General features: G+C 36.5%; 1 protein-coding gene across 2 annotated transcripts in view; it reads right to left on the bottom strand.

Annotated features, from left to right (window-relative positions):
• Positions 1-21,565, bottom strand: part of WNT3 (Wnt family member 3) — a 30,465-nt gene extending 8,900 nt beyond the window's left edge. The window contains exons 1-3 of one of the 2 annotated variants that reach the window (XM_087892212.1): positions 21,223-21,565; positions 17,243-17,453; positions 1,310-1,551 (exon numbers count right to left, since the gene is read on the bottom strand). In XM_087892212.1, coding sequence (XP_087748338.1) covers positions 1,310-1,436 — 127 coding nt within the window. In that variant the 5' untranslated portion in view covers positions 1,437-1,551; positions 17,243-17,453; positions 21,223-21,565. The remainder of the gene's footprint in view (positions 1-1,309; positions 1,552-17,242; positions 17,454-21,222) is intronic. The other variant, XM_034415996.3, reaches the window with a different exon arrangement.
• Between the last annotated feature and the right edge of the window lie 1,428 nt (positions 21,566-22,993).

Below are 22,993 nucleotides of genomic sequence, written 5' to 3'. Positions count from 1 at the left end.
ATTAGGGGACTGGAGGCTAAAACATATGAAGGACAGTTGCAGGAACTGGGTATGTCTAGTTTAATGAAGAGAAGGACTAGGGAAGACATGATAGCAGTGTTCCAATATCTCAGGGGCTGCCACAAAGAAGAGGGAGTCAAACTATTCTCCAAAGCACCTGAGGGTAGAACAAGAAGCAACAGGTGGAAACTAATCAAGGAGAAAGCAATTTAGAACTAAGGAGAAATTTCCTGACAATTAGAACAATTGATCAGTGGAACAACTTGCCTCCAGAAGTTGTGAATGCTCCAACACTGGATGTTTTTAAAAAGATCTTGGATAACCATTTGTCTGAAGTGGTGGAGAGTTGGGGGTTGGACTAGAAGACCTCCAAGGTTCTTTCCAACTCTGTTATTCTACTCTACTCTACTCTACTCTACTCTACTCTACTCTACTCTACTCTACTCTACTCTATTCATTCTTTGGGTCTTGCAATTTTAATCATTTTCTCTGAACTGCTGGTATACAATTTAAGTGAAATGTTCTCACAAAATAGTCAGTTCTTACAAGTAGGACAATTTTATTTTAAAATATCTCATTTACTTCCCAGTTGGGAAATGTAGATAAACACTGGAGGAAAAAAAAGAAACAAACCAACAAAAGAAACCTTGGAGTTATGACTTGCACTTACTTTGAGAGACTTTGGTTCTGGTTTACTTAATAATTGAGTAATGGGCTTCTCTTTCTCCCTATGAAAATATATTTGGGGATATCTTACAGTCCTCCTAATAATTGCTTCCCATAATACGTTTCCTTTAATTTGTTTAGGACTATAATTTGCTGCATTATGGAACTGAATTCACACGAAGCATTAGAATTCAGTTTATGGAATTCATATTAAGACTTTAATATGACCTAAGCATGAACATATGCAACTATTTTAAAAGAGTCTGAGTTCATAAATTACACTATGTCATAACAATGTTTTGATTTTAGTATATTATGTATTAAGTCATTTGTGGTTTACAGGTCAATATTTATGATTTAGCATGCAGAATTCATTAAATCACAATGACTTATTCAACCAAGGGTAAGGAAGTCAGCTATGGCTAATTACAATATGTGAGTATTGGGGTGTTTTTTTTCTTATGCTCATCTAACCATTTTTGCTCTGATGAAATTGATTCTTCAAATTTCAGAACCTTTCCCAGTCCTGACCCCACAACATTCCTAATACTTGGAAAACACAGAAACTAATATTCCAGCATGTAAAACAGTTTGCCTAATGTGCGTCCCCTTCCCCCCACCCCCAGCATACTATGTGTTATACCTTTATCTAGAACAGGCCCAAAAATAGCCAAGCTGTCATCAATGGTGGTGCAATTCCAACGTCTCCCCCGGAACTGATGTTGGCACTCTTGAATTCCCAGCTTCACACCTTCAGCCACACTAGGCATGATCTCAATGTAGTTTCGGCAGAAGCGAAGCTGCTTAGGCACTAAGCCAGGAATTGAACCACAGAGAATTGGCTGGGAGCCCAGGGATGTATATTGCTGGCCTAATGCAAGGGACCTGCATGGAGAGAATAGATACAGTCTATAGCTGAAAGTGTACTGGGCCTCCAACATGTCAATTTCCACCAATTTATGTTTGTCCAAAGTGGATCTCACATAATAATTAATTCATAGGTTCTGTCCTTGAAAGATACAATGATTACGACATCATCTAGATAAACTCAGAAATGATTGGTTTATCAAATGCTTCCTTCTTCAACTGTTTCTACGCAGGATTTGTTAGACTTAATTTTGCGTAATATAGAAACATTCTAGCATAGAATCGGTAATTTACATACTGATCCAGGATAACTTCTTGTTTAAAATATCTCAGTTGTCTTTTAACTTTCTTTTTCAAATGAGCAATATTTTTTCTGCAGTATGGAAGTAGGCAATATGTGGTTTTCAATATACTGTTGAAAATAGCTCCTATCATTCCTTACCGTTGGTTGTATTAAATAACACTGGAATTCAGCAATTTATGGATTACATTGATTGTCCTTGCAAACATTGGAGGTAGGCAGATAATTAATTGATTAATTAATAAATAATTTATTCTGCTGAAAATGTTTTTTTTCCCCTGAAAATTCTTTAAAATGAATAAAATTATGAAAGGCAGGAAAGGAGAAATAGGAACTGATCTAGTTGATTGGAAATAAGCAATAAGAAATTAAATAAAATGAGACAAAGTAAATTTGGAAACTAAAATTAAAGATGCAATGATAAATACCATAGAAGAGTCAGAAAAATATTTAGAATATTCATAATCATATTCATAGTTAGAAAAAAAATTCTAACTGTATAAACTATGTATGATTTGGTTTGTATCATTTAATGTTCAATACCTTTCTTGTTTGAATAAATCCAGACGGGAAACCAGGATATTTTAACAGGAAATAGCCAGAAATTTATCTTATGTTAAATCCCAAGCCATGCTTCTGTTAATGTGTTTGAAACAAATTCTGGGCAAAAGTTGCCATTTAATTTTACCTATTTATTTTAAGTTACTTACTTAAAATAACTTATAATAGCATTATCCAATCCACATTGGCTAAATGTGTTGGGAATTGGAAATATTTGGCCAGGATAAAATTTATATCTGATGCCAATGCTCTGCCTGCTGAACTTCACAGTCAGATAAACATTAATTCTGCATAAGTGGTTCATGCCAAAAAATAATTATATAAATTATATAAACAATTATATAAATTATCAAAACTCTATTACAGCATCGCATAACGTTTAAAGTGCTCTCTCTCTCTCTCTTAGACATCTTACATTCCATCATTCAACCTGGAGGCCATTTCTGAAGAATTATAAGATGTTACTTTTGAATGAGATAACTGTTATCTCGTTTGATTTATGGTTTGCCCCATTAATGAATATAATTTTATTTGTTAGATTTAAATTCCGCCTCTTCCCCAGGAGCAAAATGTGTCTTATCTAAGAATCTCCTTTCATTTTATTCCTATCACAAGGATTCTGCAAGGTGGGTTCGGCTGAGACTGAGTGAGTTCCCATGGCTAAAGAGAGACTTTTAGCAGCCCTAATCCAACACGGTAATCACAAAGTCTCATTGGTTCTCAGCGGATAATATTATCACCACTAAATTATCTTTTTATCTTACTATGAAATCAGAATATTAATCTGCTGATCTTTAGGACGTTTAACTTGCTTAAATTTGCTTATTTGCACAGATATAGGCAAAAAATATTAGAATTACACATTCATTTTATAGGATATGATGGCAAAGTTTAGGAAGTATAGATGGTACTTTAGAAAATCTATTTGTGAAGCCAGAGGATTCCCCCATCACCACCAATTCTCTAGAAAGCACAGGTGGCCTTGTAGTATATATCCTTCACCTCCTTTTCTCCTGCCAGAATATAGATTATAAATTTTCCTTTCTCCCTGTGGAAATATTCTTCCCCCCTACACATACAGGTGGTCCTTGACTTATGACCACAATTGAGTCCAAAATTTCTATTGATAAGCAAAACAATTTTATGACCATTCTTGCTGCGTTTGTTAAGTTAGTAACACGTTGTTAAGTGAATCTGGCTTCGCCATTGACTTTGCTTGTCAGAAGGTCACAAAAAGTGATCATATGACCCTGGGACACTGCAACTGTCATAAATATTAATCAGTTAGCAAGTGTGTGAATTTTGATCACATGAACATGGGAAGGCTGCAACTGACATAAGTGTAAAAAATGGTGGTAAGTCACTTTTTTCAGTGTTGTTTTGTTTCGATCTGTCACTAAATGAACTGTGGACTACCTGTACTGTACATTTTTATTAATCATTAAAGCAGGGGTGAAATGCTACCGGTTCGGACCAGTTCACACGAACCGGTAGTGCCGGCAGCGCGAGGCTCCGCCCACCCACCCGGACGTTGTTACCTCCTGGTTTTTGACCCTCTGCACATGAACAGAAGGCTTTGCACATGCACAGAGGGTCCAAGCACGCACATGATGCATATGTGCGCACTTGCTTCGCGCCCACGCACAGAACACACACTTCCAAACCAGTAGGGAAGGTAAATAGATTTTACCCCTGCTTTAAAGGCTCCAGTGTATGTTGATGGCATTAATATTTAAGCCTAGTAAGGTGCTGCTTTCTTAACTATTTAGCCAGTAGGTTCATAGTAACAAACCTGCTATATTAGGGTATTCTATAGAGCATAACGAATATTGTGTTTAAATATCTGAAAAAATCATTTTGTTAGTTGTTTAAAAAGGATGAATGTTTATAATTTGGGCTGGTCAGTTTTCTTGCAAAGGGAGCTATCCAAGAAAAAGTGCTGAATCTGAGTTTTTGGGGTTTAGTACCTGCAGACAAATTTTATTACCTCGATGTGCTGCATGGTCTGGCCTAGCAAAGCCTTTGTGACTTATGATCAATTTAATTTCATCAACTTTGTTTTCTGATTCAATCTTTCCTATCCAGATGTTCTTGATAGGTGATGAATTGCAATTTGTGTCCTCTCTGGCCAACATAGATTTTTAGAGCTGTCATCCAAATCCCAAAAGCATTAGGCAACAACTGCATAACAAATGGATGGGGTGGTGAGAAGGGCCTCTAAACCCATTATCTTAAATTCAAACATAGAGCAATAGGAAAAATAGTGAAAGAAATAATTAAAAAAGAAAAGAAAATTAATAATCTCACCACCTACATTTGGAGAGAAACATGAAGTCTGGTTTGCAGGTGGAAGACTTAAGATATCATAAGGCTGATTTATATTGAGAAACATTAATCACTTCCCAATAAAGAAAGGGTAGAAATCCAGCTGTTGACAAGCATTTGTATTTCCAAATGTTATAAAATAAGTTGGATGCAGATGAGTTTGTGGTAATCAAGGAAGTGCAATTTTTGGGGGGCTCTTGGACAATTTGAAGGGTTGACCCATATCCCCAATGTTTGCTGCTAGTAGGGAGGGTCTTGCCTATTCACTAAAGGGCTCCCCACATAAGCATGGCCAGTCATAAAATACCCATTTAGCAGACAGCATTGGCGATAGTGATCTTTAGCCAATACCATAGCTCTTTCATTGCCTAAGAATGGGGTCCAGAGGCATTCTTAGAAAACAAAGTGCTAGAAAATAATACTTTACCTTTCAGCCAGTCTTCAAGTGGCACCTTTCTATTATTTTTTTTCCTATTCAAAGAGTCCATCCAAAATTAAAATCAATTATTAGCAAACCAAAAGCCCAAAGAGTGTTATCTAGTGCCTATTAAAAACATATTGATTATTCCTATCTTACACTTGTACTCAAAAAGATATTTTATTGGGAAAGAGGTTTTTTTGGCTATCCAGAGTATTCTCAGCACTAATTTGGGATGAGCAGGTATCAGCCCTTCCAGGCAGTCCAGACAAGTAACCAAAATCATAAATACTAATACTTACCTTTATTGTAAGGTTGCAGCAACAGAACCATGCAAGTCTGAAATCCCTTTTCCCCTTCCTTGCCTTAATTCCAGAGAACTAGAGAGAGTCCCTTCTGAGATGCTTTTTTTGCCCCCATTTCTTCTGTGGGCTGAGATATTTCTTGTCTGGCCACTGCCGAGTCTGTAGCTCCTTTTCCGCCTGTCTCCTAACATTACTTTCACAGCCCATTACAACAGGTCATTCCCCATTTGCTACATAAATATAAAATGAATTGTTCCATTTCATTTTCATGTTTTACATGCCAGTACTATCACCTGAGAACCAATGCAACATCGTAAGTTTATTGTCTTTTGACCAGAATCAGTAATGTAGAATTAATGGCTTAGCTTCACAGCTTCTTGCCTGAATCACTAGTTCTCAGCATGTTCCACAGGATTACTACGGGGGTGGGGGTAGGGTGGGGGTGGTGGAAAAACTGCATCCTGCAGCTTCTTGAAGAAAAGGAGGGATGCAGTCATGATAAATTATCCACTCCACTCACTTGCATTGCTGGTTCTGAATTGCTTTTGCTCCTTGCTTTCTTTGGAGGTAAGTACATGTATGCAGCTACAAACAGGCAAAGCACTCATCCCTCCATCCTCCATAATCCACAAGGTTTCCAACAAAGAAACAGAAAAACCAAGAACTCAGACAGAAACACACCACATTAAAGAATCCCAGGAACTCATGAGAGCTAGTTTGGTGTAGTGGTTGAGGCAACAGGATAGAAACCAGTAGACTAATCCTGCCTTAGGTGTGAGAACAAGCTGGGTGGCTTTGGGCCAGTCACTCGCTCTCAGCCAAATTCACTTCACAGGATTGTAATTGTGGAGAAAATAGGAGGAAGAAGAGTCATTATCTATGTTTGCCACTTGAGTTATTTATAAAAACAAGGTGGGACATAAATAAATTCATACTATGGTAGGAGAGCTGTATTAGTCTATGGAAGCCATATGTCAGAAGGAATTTGGTAGCACCTTTTCAGAATAAATGTTTTATTACCATATTTTTTGTGAACTATAACTCAAAAACCATCAGATGCATGGTGTAATTAGGTCATGAAAGCTTATAACTTTTGATGTGCTAGTCTGAAAGATTATAACATATTCCTGATTTTCAGTAAACACACAGGCATTTAATTTCAATACACAAAGATCTGTCTCCAATTCCTAGCAAATACTTGGGGGAAAAAACATACCACACAAAAAATAGAAAAGAGATGGCTCAGGTACCCCAAAGTTGATAGAATATTTGGAGTAGTATGGCTAGCAATATTATGGGTGTCTGAAAAACAAGTTAGGAATAGGCCAAACAAACTTTGTTGACTTGATTATATGTATGATATAGCTGATCATGGCTAAGATATCTGTTTTACCAAGCCATGGTAGGTTCACATAGTACAGAGCAAAAAGGCTTATTATAATATAGGAGTGGAGTCATTGATTGAATTGAAATAAAACAGTAAGGATATTAGCTATTTTTTTGACAAACAAACAAATTACAAGCACAGGATTACAATGTAGGCAAAATGATCTGATTCACACACACCCCTTACCCCAAAGCAATGCAACTATAACATAATTTTGTGTGATGAGTTATTAAATCATGTATTTGTATGCAGACATAACCTAGCCAGAACAGAACAGACCACACAAGGAATTTGTTTCCAGTGCATAAACTGTCGGAGTAATAATAATCATAATAATGATACCAACAAGAGAAGGTAGAAGAAAAGATGAGAAGGATAATAGTAATACAGCCATACTAAATGGATAAATATATTTAGGCATAAGACAGTACTGTGGGAATTAGATGTTCAGCAGAGTGATGGCACCTGGGAAAAAGCTGTCTCCATGTCTGCTTGTGATGTGGATAATGCCCACGTTATTCCTTTTGGAGCTGAAAAATTAATTAAATTAATTACAGTAGCTTCCCAACTTCATTCATATGCAGCTTTTTTCTTTTTTCTTTCAAATGAGCATGGATTACATCAGCTGCTATCCTGCTTACCTTCTCTCCTTTAGCTTAATTCCTCCAACTGATATGTTTACATTGAGCTATTCATATCACAATCCCATGCAACCACATTTTCAGTCAAGAGGGAAGTCAACATTGGCAACTAGCCCTAAAGTATTAACATCAAGTACCTGTCTGTCTAAATATACAAATGGCTTATATAAGTAAAACAACCGTAACAAAACAGAGTACATAGCAGTCTTCACTAATAAACCAAGTTAAAACTTGTAAAATGGGAGACTGTAAACTTGCAAAGTGTGCAAAATATTAAAATTTGAACCCCCAGGTTTGAAAAAAAATGAAATAAAATATAAATACAGATGTTATTTGTATAATCTTAAGATTGTGACTTAAGATTTCTAGGGTGCTTTTCTCTCTCTTTTCCAGAATCTAACAGATTCACACACATAATTTTGCCATTGCAACATTACATAATATTTGAGGACTATCTTCTAGAATCTCTAAAATTAATTTCAGGATTGGCTCAGGTGGAATGAATGGAAATTCTGTTTCCATCATTTTACTCATTGCTTGATATTGGGTACATATGTATAACTTTCATTTAATCAGAGTGCAAAAAGAATCAGATTAATTGATTTGCATAATCAGAATATTTTTGCTTGCATGGATTTAATTAAATATCCATCAGTAATCTGCATAAAAAAGAGTAGCTAAAAACTGGAAAAAACACTTTATGTGGAGAGATCAAGAGGAAGTTCATAACAATTAAAATAATGTAGCTGTGCTGTTCCAGAAATAAGACCAAGGAACTTGCATGGAACCTGAACATTACTGGAGAAATAGAAAAGTTGAGAATTTCTCTAGCATACCCACTTGAATGCAGGGGAGTGTCAACAAATGCCATTGTCTGAACTTTATTATAAAAGCAAGCAGGACAGAACAAGAGGAGTGTCCAACAGCCTCAAATGTCTGAAGGACTTTCCAAAGCTTCTTTTCCTTGTGATCCTTTCTTTTCTCCCAGCTGAGAGCGCTCCTTATCTAAAGAGCAACCACAGGGGTTGATGGCATCCTTAACCCTAGTGGGCCGTTTCCTTGGCTACCTCATTAGAAGATGCTTAAATCCTCTTGTCCCTATAATGGGAGTTTTCTACTATAGACCTCCCCAATGGAATCAGCCCACCATGTAAGCAACATAAAATCACCCACAACTGTACAGTCAAAAGGTACCTTGGAGCATCTATGACAATTTGTGGAAACAAGCTCCATCAAGCCAATAGAATTTGTTTCTGAGTAAGGTCAATCTGAGTTTGGCCACCACTAATCATCTTTCCTAGTTCCTCCAACCATATTGAAAATAAAACCTAAAATGCTACACATTGCCCTAAATGCCTTTTTGGGGCATTCACCAGCATAAAAGGAATTGACTTCTCATTTGGGAGATATATGTATGTACAATGGAGAGTAGAGCAGCGGTAGGGACCCACTTTTCTGTTACAAATTGCATTCCTAGAAGATAATCTAGTATTGCCAGTAAGTGGGTTCACAGCAAAAATGTGGCTAGAGATGGCATCCCCTCAGTCTTTCTTCCTTTCCTCCAGTGGAGTATGTGGTGGGCAGGATTGTCTGCAGGTTGTGGCAAAAAAATGAAGATGGGGCCTTAGATGGTGCAATTGAAGCTCTATGGCACACATAAAAATGGCTGTAGCTTTGATTGTGATTGCCATTTTCACTTTTTTTTAACCATGTCCTATAGAAATACCTATTGACTAAAAACCAATTAACATAGATAGGCACTTCTTAAAATAAGATTCTTAAAATCCAGCACTTCTTAAAGTAAATTGATTCTTCAGCCTAGAACTAAAAATTAGTTAATGGACTAAACTGGTTTTAACTGAACCCTAACAAACAAACACTACTAGCCTTGTTCCATGAAACTATCTTCATTAGGTTTTAGATTTTTAATGCAGCATTACTAGGGAAATATGTTCCTGGATGATCAAATCAAATCTTCTGAGCTGAAGAAGCTTCTTGGATGAGAAGTGAAACGTCTTCAAGAAAAACAATAAAGTCCAGTTGCCTCTTGAAAAAAAGCACCTTTGGGACAACCGTAACCTGAGACTCTATGACTGAGAATCTTCATAGACATTTCTACAATATGCTTCAAATTTTGAAAATGCTCAGGAGTGGACATCAGACCTGTTGGCAAGTCAGGATTGAATCTTCTATGAGCATGTAAGATTCTTCTCCTTGTGGGAAGAGCTGTGGCCAATTCTCTCTGCCTTTGCTTTGGGAACAGCATCACCTGTTTGCTTGCCTGAACTCTGACAAGCTCTCTGCCCCAGGGAGGTGATTAGCCTGAGATAATTCTTCTTTAGCAGGCTGCTTGCTCTGTTGTTATTAACTCTGGAGGGAACCTGACTTGAGGGCAAGAAATGACTTATTTTTAGCACCCAGGCAGCGCCAGCTAAGTTGTTGGCACCAGTTCCTCTACAAGCCTCCTGCCAAAGAGAGATGACAAGTTAGGTCACCAAGTGTCCTCCCCACCCTATCCAAATGGATGGTTGACATGAAGTTGGAACATTCTTGTTTGATTATTTGAAGGCTACAGTAAACTCTAAAACCAGAAATGGTGCAAATGATGGTTCTATATTTAGACAAGAAAAACCAAATGCACAGGTATCAAATAGGTGGTATCTGGCTCAATAGTACTAAGTGCACAAGGGATCTTGTAGTCCTAATTGACAATCACTTAAATATGAGCCAGCAGTATGCCGCAGCTGCCAAAAACCCAATACAGTTCTGCCGCAGCTGCCAAAAACCCCAATACAGGGGTGCATTAACAGAGGGATAAAATCAAGATCATGTGAAGTGAGGGTGAAGGTTCATTCTTTGAGCTTGTGTGTTGGTTACTGAACATTTCGTTACCAAGCTAGTAACATCTTCAACGTAATTTAGGAGTTGTCAGTGTCAGTGTTCTGCTGTTTATAACATTGAAGATGTTACATATCCTGTAATTAAACATTCAGAAACCAACCCACAAGCTCGGAGAATGAACCTTCATCCTCATCTTACATCTGAGCTACAGATATTCACCACTATTGCAAATCATGTGAAGTGTTAGTAGCATTTTATAATGACCTGGTAAGACCACACTTGGAATATTGCTTCTAGTTTTGGTCACCACAATATAAAAAAAACATTGAGACTCTAGAACAGGACTGTCAAACTTGTGGCCCACGGGCTGGATGTGTCACACGCTAATAAAGTCCATGCCCGGTTTAGCAAAGGGGAGAAATTGTGATACGTCACGTGACAACGCCATGACGACGCAAGTTTGACACCTCTGCTCTAAAAAGAATGCAGAGAACAACAAAGATGATTATGGGACTGGAGGCTAAAACATGAAGAACGGCTGCAGGAATTGAGTATGTCTTGGTTAATAAAAAGAAAGACCAGGGGTGACATGATAGGAGTGTTTCAATATCAAAGGGGCTTCCATAAAGAAGAGGGGGTCAATCTATTCTCCAAAACACCTGAAGGCAGAACAAGAAGCAATGGATGGAGAACAATCAAAGACAGAAGCAAGCTAGAACTAAGGAGAAATTTCCTGACAGTTATAACAATCAATCAGTGCAACTACCATATTTTTCGGAGTATAAGACACACTTCCCCCCCACCTTAAAGAGGGTGGAAATGTTGGTGCGTCTTATACAACTAATACAGCCATTTTTGGACTCCCAAAGCCCTGCCCTGCTCGTCCCATTTTTGTGAAAGATGGGCCCGTTTTTCACAAAAACAGGGTGCACACAGGGTTTGGGAGGCCTGCAGAGTACTCCTGGAGGCTGGGGAGGACAGCCTGTTTTTTGCAAAACTGGGGGCATTTTGCCCTCCCCCAGCCCCCAGGAATACTCTGCAGGCCTCCCAAACTTTCTGTGCACTCCGTTTTTCACAAAAATGGGCGAAAAGGGCTCCTGGGGGCCGGCAGAGGGCTCCTGGGAAGGCAAAACACCCCCATTTTTGCAAAAAATGGGGTGCATAGAGGGTTTGGGAGGCCTGCAGGGTGCTCCTGGGGAGGGCAAAAACTTTTTTTTTCTTATTTACCTCTTTGAGATCTTGGTGTGTCTTATACACCGGTGCGTCTTATAGTCTGAAAAATACAGTATTTCCTCTAGAAGTTGTGGGTGCTCCAACACTGGAAGTTTTTAAGAAGAGATTGGACAACCTTTTGTCTGAAATGTTATAGGATTTCCTGCTTAAGCATGGGGTTGTACAAGAAGACCTCCAAGGTCCCTTCCAACTCTTATTATTCTGCATCTATTCTATAAATACGGTAAGTACAGTGGTGGGTTGCTACCGGTTCGGCCCGGATCAGGCGAACCAGTAGCAGTGGTGGTGGGAGGCTCCGCTCACCCGCCTGGACATCTCTGCGCATGCACAGAAGCGTCACACGCGCATGTGTCACGCGCGCCCACGAGCGAACAGGTAGCGGCCAAAATTGAAACCCACTACTGGGTAAGTACACACAAATATTAAGCAAATGCCACCTAGTTCTTTGCACAACTTACTAATCTAAAACCAATCAAAATATATTTGAAATTAATAAAATATGTGAACCCATTCACATTACTCTGCTCAGGAGTTGTATAATACATGTACTCCAATAACTAGTTTTGGATGAAAGAATCTGAGTTCTTTATTCAGATTGTTCAGAATCAGCACTCTTGGTTGAATAAAGATCTGACACCAAGGAGCACTCATGAGAATACACTATGAATGGAAGATGCCAACCTGCACAGAAAGAGCACTTAACTATGACAAAATGACATGTCAGTCATCCTTGGGATTTCAGTATATCAGATTGTTTTAAAATATATAATAATTAAAAAAAGCAAATAAACCAATAGTGCCCCATGAGATCTGGGAAATTCTGGGCATATTATTTTTATTTGTGTATCCATGCCACATAAAAGAACAACAATAAAGTGATGACTTTATAGGTTAATTCTATTTTACTCACACTCATTATTTCATTTGATATAGGGCAGTCTCAAATCATAAAACCCTATTAAATTCATACATTGCATTATTGTTGGTTGGAAACTGGCTGGTTTCACTCTACAAAGTAAACCATATATCAATGGTTGCCTTCAAACATCATGCTAAGCCCAAACCAAACAATTATGGCTTACAACAGTATGTGAACCCAGCCATCATCTTTATTGTCTCATATTAAAAGTAAAAGTGAAATCTCCACCATGAAATTAATGAGAAGCATATAACATATATCAGTCTATAACCTTGGCCTTGGACCCCAAGTAAAGGAAATTAGAGAAAGAAAAAATTCTCATTCCTTCTCTCCCCTCTCAACAACACCCCTCCTAATCCTTGCCAAAGGGTCAAGTGTATTGGAGGTGGGTGTCAACCTTGCAGACTCCAGCAAGGATGTTACCAGAGGAAAATATTCATCTTCTCTACAGTAAACATTAAAGACTCCAAGTATGAGTTGTTCTTCCCTCCTCCAGTAATCTCCCTTGCCTGACTTCATTTTGGTAAAGGAGACCATCAATGTCCAAGAAGGCTGAAGGGAAGGAAAATACAGCTGTTCCCCAATCTCTTTAATTTATTATATTGTGGGATGTGTGTCCTTGAATTTAATGCTTGGTTTCTTCAGAATCAGATTTTTTTCTTATTTTCATTACTTACAACATGTTATCTTATCTTGTGGTTACTTTGATATGAATGAATTGCAATAGCTTAAGCTTCATTATTTTCTTTCTAATCAAAGTTTGAGTTTTAATCAGTTAGTAGCACTGTGCATAGTATACCTCACAAAAAGATAAAGGACTCATGATAGACTGAATCATAAATTGTCCAGCTATTTTTTAGTGATTTGTGCAAAACCATGTTGGTTCAATTTGTTGTATGAACTCAGATAATTAGGTAGGCTAAACCATGATTATTCATGATTAATCATATCTAGGCTATATCCTTTAACTCTTCAAGCGAATTCGGGTTTATCAGTTCAACATGCGAACTAAGTGAAAATAGATTATGTATAACACAAAGCCAATTTCTGTAACCATAATAGGTTAAACAAGCCCAATGCTCTTTACATAAAGCTGTAAGCCATACTCTACAAACAATGACTGTTCATACAGCACACTAAAGGAAAACCAAGCAAATTGCATAATTAACACTAGTCAAAGGTAATAAACCTTATAATGGGTCCTGGTTTGTCTAGACTCTAGATAGATTATTTTTTTCAATGTTTCTCTACTTTTTTTCCCTTATATATTAGGTTTCAAATGAATGTATGAAGATTATTGGCTTTGTCTGATTATCTCAGTACTTGGAAAGCTTTTGTAAATAAAAGTAAAGAATAAAACAATACACTATTGCAAAAATATCAAATTAAATAATAGCAATTTACTTTTTATCAGTTCATTTGCTTGTGATTTTAACTGCTAATCTGTCTGTTTTCCTAAATAATTCATGTTACTAAAGCTGAATCAAAGGAGATGCTGAAAAGGAGAAGATACCCCCCCCCCCCCGCCGCCCTTTATATGTCTAGAAGAGAATTCCTTAGTCTGAGAAATCTAAATCCCACCAGGCACCTAGGACTCCAACTCTTTGTTTTAATAATAATCTCGATGGTCGATTTAGAAATAACAGGACGAGTTTTAAAAGTGTTTCATTATTTTCCTACTCTGAGTGTTGGCTCTCTTAATCGGCTTTAACGTTAAGAGTACATTAATGCTTCCTCCCCTGTCGTGGCCCAAAGAAAGGAGAGGAGGGGAAGTGGAACAGGTTTAAACATTTTTCAGAAGCCTTGTCATCTTTTATCAGATCCGCCTGGAGCTTTTATGTCGGGAGCCCTGTTCCCTTACTGTACATTAGCAGCTGCATTCCAGAAAGTTGGGTCAATTCCCTTCGCACCTTCCGGCCGCCCTGAGCAGCTTCCCAGGTTCATCTGCCGTACCTCACTCTACCCTCGCGACTAGCCAGCGGCACTTCTCTCCAAGCCAGCCTGTTTTCCTAATTCTCAGCACACGCGTTTCTTACTTCACAAGGAGCAAATGACCCCGAGTGTCGGCAAACAGTTATCACATTCGAATCCGATTTTTTTAAAAAAATAAATCTGCAGGGATGGTGCAATCGTGTAGAATTCAACCACCATTCCCACTGAGATCGATCGATCGATCTGAACTCACATAAGGGTGTAGAAGACTGTAGACGGGCAGCCTTAATTTGTAAAGCCCCCGTCCAAAAAGGCATGATGTGTTCATAATGTTTTCGAAAGACGGCAACCTGATAATACGGTAAAATATAGAATTTGTTATAATAGAATCATATTTTAGATTGGGCGGGAATCCATAATTTAAAACGTAATATATGTTTGTCAGTTAATTTCTGCTTGGCCTCTGAACCTTTTTAAATGTACCTTAACAGACAGAAAAAGAGTCGGTAGTAAATTTTAATTACCTCTAATTCCACGGACAACTAAGCTTGTCCCCTAACAGTTTCCAAAGTAATAACGAGGCGAGTTATAGTTAGTTCTCTGCTGCTCTAGAGGAGAACCTTTCACTCCTAGGAATGAACAGTTGATCTGAATTCCAGGGGAAAAAAACACTTTGTAAATCTTCCTTTTCAGCCAATTTGAGTATGAATAAAATTCAGATAGTAGGTTGTCCATTTTCCCCTGCCTTTTATATTTAAATAAATCTGACTGTCATTCGTTTTATATAACTTTTAACATCAAGCTGCCTGTTTTTATACTAATTATAATTTATTCCATATTTGTTTTGTATGTGGTATAAATTGCATCAGAAATGTTTATCCAAAGGTGTTGTTACAATATCTGTGAGATGGGCTATTTTAAATTTGTCCCTAATACCCCAAAGGAAGATTGAGGTAAATTTTATTTCTTGAATTGTGATGGAAGCATGAAACAGAAATTAACCAAAATTTATCCAATTGTGCCTTAAGTCAAGAACATACCTGACTCTAAACACTGTTTCGGGGCATCCAAGATTTTAATTTAAAAACTTCTAATCACAGGCCTAAACTGAATGATTTTTTAAAAAATCTGAAATTAAAAATGTGCATCTTGAGAACAAACATCCATGGGTATTAAGCAGGCCTGTAACTACTCCTTTGTAAAACCAAACCAAATATAAATGTTAGCGAGGAAATCCATCTCAATGAGAAAAACCTCTTTTGTGGAAGACAAAGTCAAATAGAAATGTCATATTTGAATTCAGAGTATTTCATTTTATGTATAGAGTTATGAGGACATCATTTAAGCAACTTTATGTAAACTAGTTACATGTAGATAACTAAACAAATAATGTCTTAAACATTTTATGCTGTACTATTCATGTAAACACGTACATTTCTATCATAGGAAATGTTAGAAACATGGTAATTATTAATACATACAGTATTGGCAATTTCTAAGGTTTTAGCTAGCTTGATGGAAAGTTTCAGAAATGTCTGTTTTAAAAAACAAAGGAAGGGAAATATCCATTCTTTGGGTAGTAAATATCTAGGGAATACATAGGGAAACTATGGAGAATAATGGAATAAAATGTTTGCAATTTATTGATTCCAGAATTTTGCCAAATTTCTTACTCTTGAAATCTTACAGTTAAATTTCCAACTCATTTCATTTATTATGTTCACTTAAGTGGGATAAATTTTCAAATATGAAAAGGCTGAAAGAGGACAAAGGTCACCAAAAAAAAAAAAAAAGGAGGGGAGAGTTTGCTTAATAGGTGAGATGGAATAATACCTTTGAGAATATGCAAATGCTTTTCTCCTATTTTTGAAAAACTTCTACATTTTTCACAGAATCATTGGACAGAGGTCAGATGGATTATTCTATTTATCCAAGCCTTTCTTTAAAGTGAGATCATGGAGGTGCACTTAATATAGTATTTATCAACCTATTCCTAAGTATTTAATTATAGCATTGATTATTAATATCTAGCAGGGATAATTCCTTGTGGACTGAGAATGATGGATATTGTAATTCAGCATATCTAGAAAGGGTCAGCTTGGGAAAGGACACTCTAATAGTGGGTTTCTGTAGCTTGGCAAGTTGATCAGGATGTCCAATCTTTAGCTATGGTGAATGTTCTACTGCCAAAATTCAGCTCTGGAGTATGAGCTTTGTCCCATTTAATCATCTCTGCTCTTTCTTCTTTGATAGATCTAATTTCCAAATTCATTAGCACCATCTGGAGTTTAAATGTTATTGATACTGGTTTTGGATATGCATAGACATAATTATGGCTCATCTCACTGGTTAGACTCAAATGTTGTTTACCCATTGGCTGGCATCCAACTTGCCAATGGGCTTTTGGCAACATCAGTTGTCAATATCTGAAGCCAGTAGGCAAAATGTTAAAGATGAAATTCAGCTGCTAAAGTATTGTTGCCTTCCCAACCACCAAGATGGCATTGTGTCACATTGACAGGCAGGGAAAGTCTGATTTTAGTAGAGTACCAGTGGAAAGATGTAAGTTCTAGAGTTCAGAAATAGTGATTAATAAATAATTTGTATGGTACCATTCATATAATTTTCTAGGGCCAAATCAAACAAACTACATTATAGCTTCTTGTAATGGCTTAGCACAATAAGTAAATCCAAACTGTGTACTTTCTTCTATCACCAAGAAGCTGATAAGGTCTTCTTACTGCAGTCCATTTCAACCCCCCCCCCAAGAGTGCTAATGAAGTTAAAAATAATTCCCAAAGCCCTCCACAATTCCTATGGCATTCCTGTATTTTGGGTGACCTTACCTCCTTGGTTTCAAGGATGCTTTCTAAGGAAGACCAAGTGTTGAATTATAAACTGAGGAATGTTCAGTAGGATTGTGTAGGTGGTCCAGGGCATGCTGTTATTCTTCCTCCATTCAATATAACCCCTGGTTATATTAATCCTGGACTACATCACTTTGAAGAGGCAAATCCAACTCCAGGTCCATCACAGCTCTAGAAAGAAAGCAGCCCTCTGCAGGGACCAGAACCCAGGCTGTAAAGATTATTGCACCTTCTTTTTTGTGGTTTTTTATACATATTGCAGCATTCTCAGAAGCTTTTCAAACTGTATAAGTCAGTGAAACACACACACACACACACACACACACACACACACACACACACAGTTCCAAAGCATGATTTACAAAGAAAAATAAATCACAGTAGATTTTCTCCTTTTAAAAAAGTCATTGTGTTTGATGCAATCCTAAATTTTGACTTTTCCCATTTCTTGGCCCCTTTTTAATCAAGTAAGAATGCCACCACCTGTCCTAATGATCAAGCTTCTCTCCCTACCTTCTTGAATTATAAAAATCTGATTTTTATATGGTATGACCTTGATTATACAAAAAGCAAACAATATAAAGATCATTCAGTTGAAAAGCAGGGAGGTTTTGGAGAATCTAGCATCTGAATTCAACTATAGCAACCTCTCTCTTTCAATTTTTTAAAAAAACAAAGCATATACAAGGGATATGTCATCCAGAGGTCATTTTTTTTTAGATTTCCAAAAGTGGTCCTGGCAAATTGAAGCTCATATTGGAGAGGTACTTTTCCAAAAGAGCGAATATTAATAAGGTGGGGTCAAATATAGAAATCTAAACCAATATAGCCTTTCCATTTGTATCCTAATTTATGGGACACAATTTAAGTCCTGTATATGGCAGCACTTTTAGTCTTGCATCTAAGAATTGACCCAAGATGTTTTTGATTTCCTTGTTTTTTTCCTTGAAGACATTTTGCTTCTCATCCAAAAAGATTCTTTAGCTCTTTCAGCTTCTTGGATGAAAAGCAAAAGGTCTTCAAGGAAAAAACGAAGTCCAGTTGCCTTTCGAAAAAAACCTTTGGGACAACCATGACCTGTATAACTGAGAATCTCCACGGACATTTAAGAATTGACTTCTATCCTGGCCATTGTCTTCTCATATGCCCAGGAAAAAATCTGTCATACCTAATATCTGCCTGGGTCAAACACAGCCAGGTCACCCTTATCCAGCTATCCAGTTATATTCTTCTAATATATGACGTATAATGGCATACACAGCTGTCATCACAACCTGAGATGATGGGCTACGAAGTGCTGGAGAAAAATATTGGCACATATTCTCTGAGAATCACATTTTTTTGGCTGGTTTTATACATTTGTACTCTCAAGTTGGCTAGATTTAATAGTGCTACAGTATTACTATACAGGACTACTTATGAAAATATTGTAATGAAACTAAAGCTAGTGTCACCTGTCTTGCTTGCTCTCTTCCTTATGTAGCAAAGCTTTCAGCCAGCATTTGCACTTTCATATGTATATGTATGTGAGTTTTTCACGCTTCAATAGATTCATTTTTTATTCCCAGCATCAGGTTCCTAACTAGCTTTCTCATTGTCTTTTGCACCTTGAATTTCAGATTTGTAGCTCAAACAAATTGGATAGACACTGACTCAAGATAAGACTAGGTGATCAAAATTATATTATCTTGTTAGACTGTTTAGTTTGAAGAATTCTAAATCTTTTTTTAAGATGCTGAATTATTTTGTAATGCTTTTTTGTTTACTTTTGTAAGTAAATTATGACGTTCCCATTTTTATATATGTGAAAGTTGATCGCTGCCCCATATTTTCTGACTGACAATTTCTCCCCCTGCTATACATTAATAAAACTAATACATTGATATTTTTATGCACTTGAACTTATTCCTGCAAAATTGTGCATGGTTATTAATGTATTAATTTTTTATTATTGTTTGATAAACAATTATTTACTGACTATCTTCTTCGGCTGGAATTATATCCTGAAGAGAGATTGAACATTTACGAGAAACTTCAATAAATTCAGATCTTTCCCAGTTCACTAAATCCTGCTGAATAATGCAAGATAAACTTTCACATCAAGTGAAAATAATTACTTGAATTTGAAAGGAACTGAATGATTAGAAGTTAGAAACATGCAATAAAATAAGGTGTGAGGACTGCTGTGAAATGCATATCCTGACTTACAGCTCATTATCAATTATTGATAATTGATTTGTTCATTTCTGAGCCTTGTTTTTCAATGTAATTATTACAGCATTTGCTCTATACTGTACTAGAAAACACAACTATACAAGCCAAAAGCACTGCTTAGTCACTGTGACGCTTTATAAATTTTCTATAGATAATTTTGATTATCCTAAAATATGCATAGGTGCATATTGAATTATGTATGTCCGTATTTTAAAATCCAGAGGCTTAATCCTTTTTCTTTGAGACAAAAGATATCTACTGGAAGAATAGATTTTAGGAAAAGGGAAAAATTAAGCAGACTGGAAGAAAATAGATTTTATATAGTGCTTCTCCCTACATTAAGAAGTATGATTGGAAGGGCAAAATTTTACTAAAATATCAAGATTTTTCTTTATAACTTGAAATTATTAACTTTAAATAAGCAGCATAGCCAGATTCTGTTTACTAAACTAAATTCTCTGAATCAGTTCTTGTTGACAGACAAAACATTTGATTCTTAATAGTTTACAGTTTCTTTTATAGGAAGTTTGTTTCATTAAACCTGGGGCTAAAAGAGATCTGATTAATCTAAATTCTGACAAGAGAACCTTTTTGAACCTGAATATATATTCTGGTTGTGCTTTGCATATATGAGTCATATCCATTTGGCATGGAAAATACAAGTATTTTTTGTTGTTGCTGTGATTTAATTTTTCTCAATTATTTTCATATAATCAGACAAAATAAGGTTAAAAACATTGCTAAATGTACTGAATGTTTATTCTTTATTATTTATAGTAGGCATCTAAACAAAAATTTTATAACACAATCTATTTTTCAAAATTAAACACTTTTTGATTTATATTCATACCACACTTTTGATTATATTTAAAAAAAAATTAAGGAGTAACTTACATAAAATGAAAACTTGGAAAGTGGTAGTGGAGGGCCATATTTAAGTTAACTCCATATTGAAGCTGTTGATATTTCTAATTCAAGTGTTTAACACATTTTAGTATAAGGAGATATTTTAATTAAGCAACAGGAAAAGCCAACATTAGATTATTAAACATTAAAGTATTTTTAATAATCTAAATTTTGGTTTTGCTGAAAAAAATCTCAGATCACCCCATGTCCCAGTATAGGGAAATGAATCTTTGGCAAAATAATTTTTAGCTTTTATCTTCTTGGTTTGCTTAAATAGAGTCAAGATTTTTATGAAGCAAGCAGGAAATTAAAATGTCAAATTGTTGTCATTCCAAAAAAATATTGAAGTTAAAACTTAGGTCTTGGTTGTTTTCTTGATATTTTTTTCTGCAGATGTTGGCATCATTAAGCAAATATATTTAAAGTGAAAGAGCACATCTGAGGAGTCATTTTATATAGCACTGTTAATAAACATTTGTGATCTGCTGGCAAATACCTAATAAAAGTGAACCTTGATAGTAGTTTAATGTTTCTATTCTTTTAGTTGATTGTCTTTACAATGCCTGCTGCTTATAAATTACATTCCAATATATTATTCTGATGCCACAAATGACTGAGGCAGACACAATGCTTTTCAAGCAAAAGGAAAAAATCTTTTAAGTATCACCCTTCCAAAATGAAAAAAAGGGAGGTGAGCACGTAGGAACTTTGCACAAATTCTGAAAACGCAAAATGATGAGAAAAATGAATCAGGATGAAGAGAGAATGCAAATATACTGAAGTAGGGGAAAAGGAGTAAGCTGCCAAAAAGTTTGAGATGAGGAGAAAAGAAATCTTACCACCAAATAGGGTAACCGGCTAGGACCTTTGTATCACCGAAGAAAAAAGCTAAAGTTAATCCAAGCAGGTGGTAATCCATTAGTCCAGGCTTGGTGCTGAGGAGAAGAGCACTCTCCACGAAGTTTGCAGAAAAACATTTAAGGACCCCAAAAAATCAAAACAAAACAATCCCACCCTGGAAAAAAAAACCACAGGTATTTCAACCCCCCACCCTCCCCCCTCACATGTACACACACCCCCAAAGCCAAGAAATATTCCTGAAGTGGAAAATGACTTTATGCTGGTCAGAAATGCACCTCGCTGAACCTTTTCCCCCACCCACCCCTGACAAACTACCAAAGCGTCTATTAAAATGTGCTGTGCTTTGGAGATGTCAGGAAGCATCCAATCAGATCGCACGGCCTAAGGTGAGGGATGAGCCTATAGTTCAAGGCTGTCAGTCATCCCAACATTTCTCCCCACACACACAAACACAGCAATGTAGTGCTTGTTACAGAGAGTAATAGGCAAACCTTGAAAGAGAGTTTTCTAGTGTATTCCCTTTGTGTTTTTTTCCCGTTTTTTTTTCTCCATGGGATGTACAGTTTATGGCTCATCTGCCATGACATGATTAAGCTTAGAAGGTAAGGTGAGAGTGGGGAATTTCTTCAATTTCATGCTTTCTAGGGCTCCTTATGTATTCCTCTGCCAGTTGGACGGCAAGTACAAAATGTGAATTTGCAGCGATTTAAGATAGTTAAAGAGCTAATATATGAATTGCACTATATTTCCTACCTTACATCAAGGTCTCAGTTCATACTGAGACCTATATTTCTAAACATTCTTTTTAAACCCTTCAGACATTTATGGGTTGAGATGCAACAAGTTGGGTCAACAGAGATTAATTTATCCACACAGGAAGAAACCATTTTCTGAATAATTTGTTTCCCATGAAATGTCAAAATGTATGCCATTTTCTTTCTATGTTATTTTATTCTTGGGTCCTTTGACTGTATGTAATAAACTTTTCATTCATTCTTTCATTCACATATTTAATAGATGGAGTTGCATAATAAAATAGGTTCTAAGCAATTGACTATATTAATACCCTTTTGGAAAGAGAAATTTCAAAACATATTGGCAAAATATTAACAAAAACATATTTATGTCAAAAGGTCTCCTATCTGTCCTGATTCTAGTGCTATTTGCATACCATAATATCGGTAAATGGGGCCAGGAGAAGGAAGAGAGGAATGTTTAACTGCATGCGTATTTTGGCCAATGCAGGATTAAGATTTCAATTACATACATTGAACAAATCGAGGAAAAATCATTCATGAACTCAAAAAGATTTTGCACATTCTATTATTTTGACCCTATGCAAGAATAATGTAAAAAAAACAAAAGGAGAATTACCACCACACCACCTTGCTGGATATAGGAAGCTGATTACATCCTGAACGCTTTCATAATATGAACAAGAAGAGAAAGAATATTCTCCCTTGGACCCCTACTTCCTCCTGGATAATCTGTAGAATGGCAAGTGAATCATAGTATTTGAAATCAAAGAAATATATTTAATGGCCATTAATATCAGTAAATGGAATACAATTGATGAGGCAATATTGTGGTTTATGAGAAATAGTTCAGTATGTCACACCCCTAAGTGACAGCGACTATCTAGAGTCCTGGTCCTGTCAGCTTCGGTGGAGAGCATGAATGTCTTGTCTGCCACTGCATTTCAATTATGGATTCCCTGAAGAAGCCCACCTGGCCTCATCTCTGCATGTT

Source organism: Pantherophis guttatus, chromosome 4 (assembly GCF_059756535.1).
Source record: "Pantherophis guttatus breed Tessera chromosome 4, ASM5975653v1, whole genome shotgun sequence".
Classification (NCBI taxonomy): domain Eukaryota; kingdom Metazoa; phylum Chordata; class Lepidosauria; order Squamata; family Colubridae; genus Pantherophis; species Pantherophis guttatus.
This window is presented reverse-complemented; position numbering and strand designations above follow the sequence as displayed.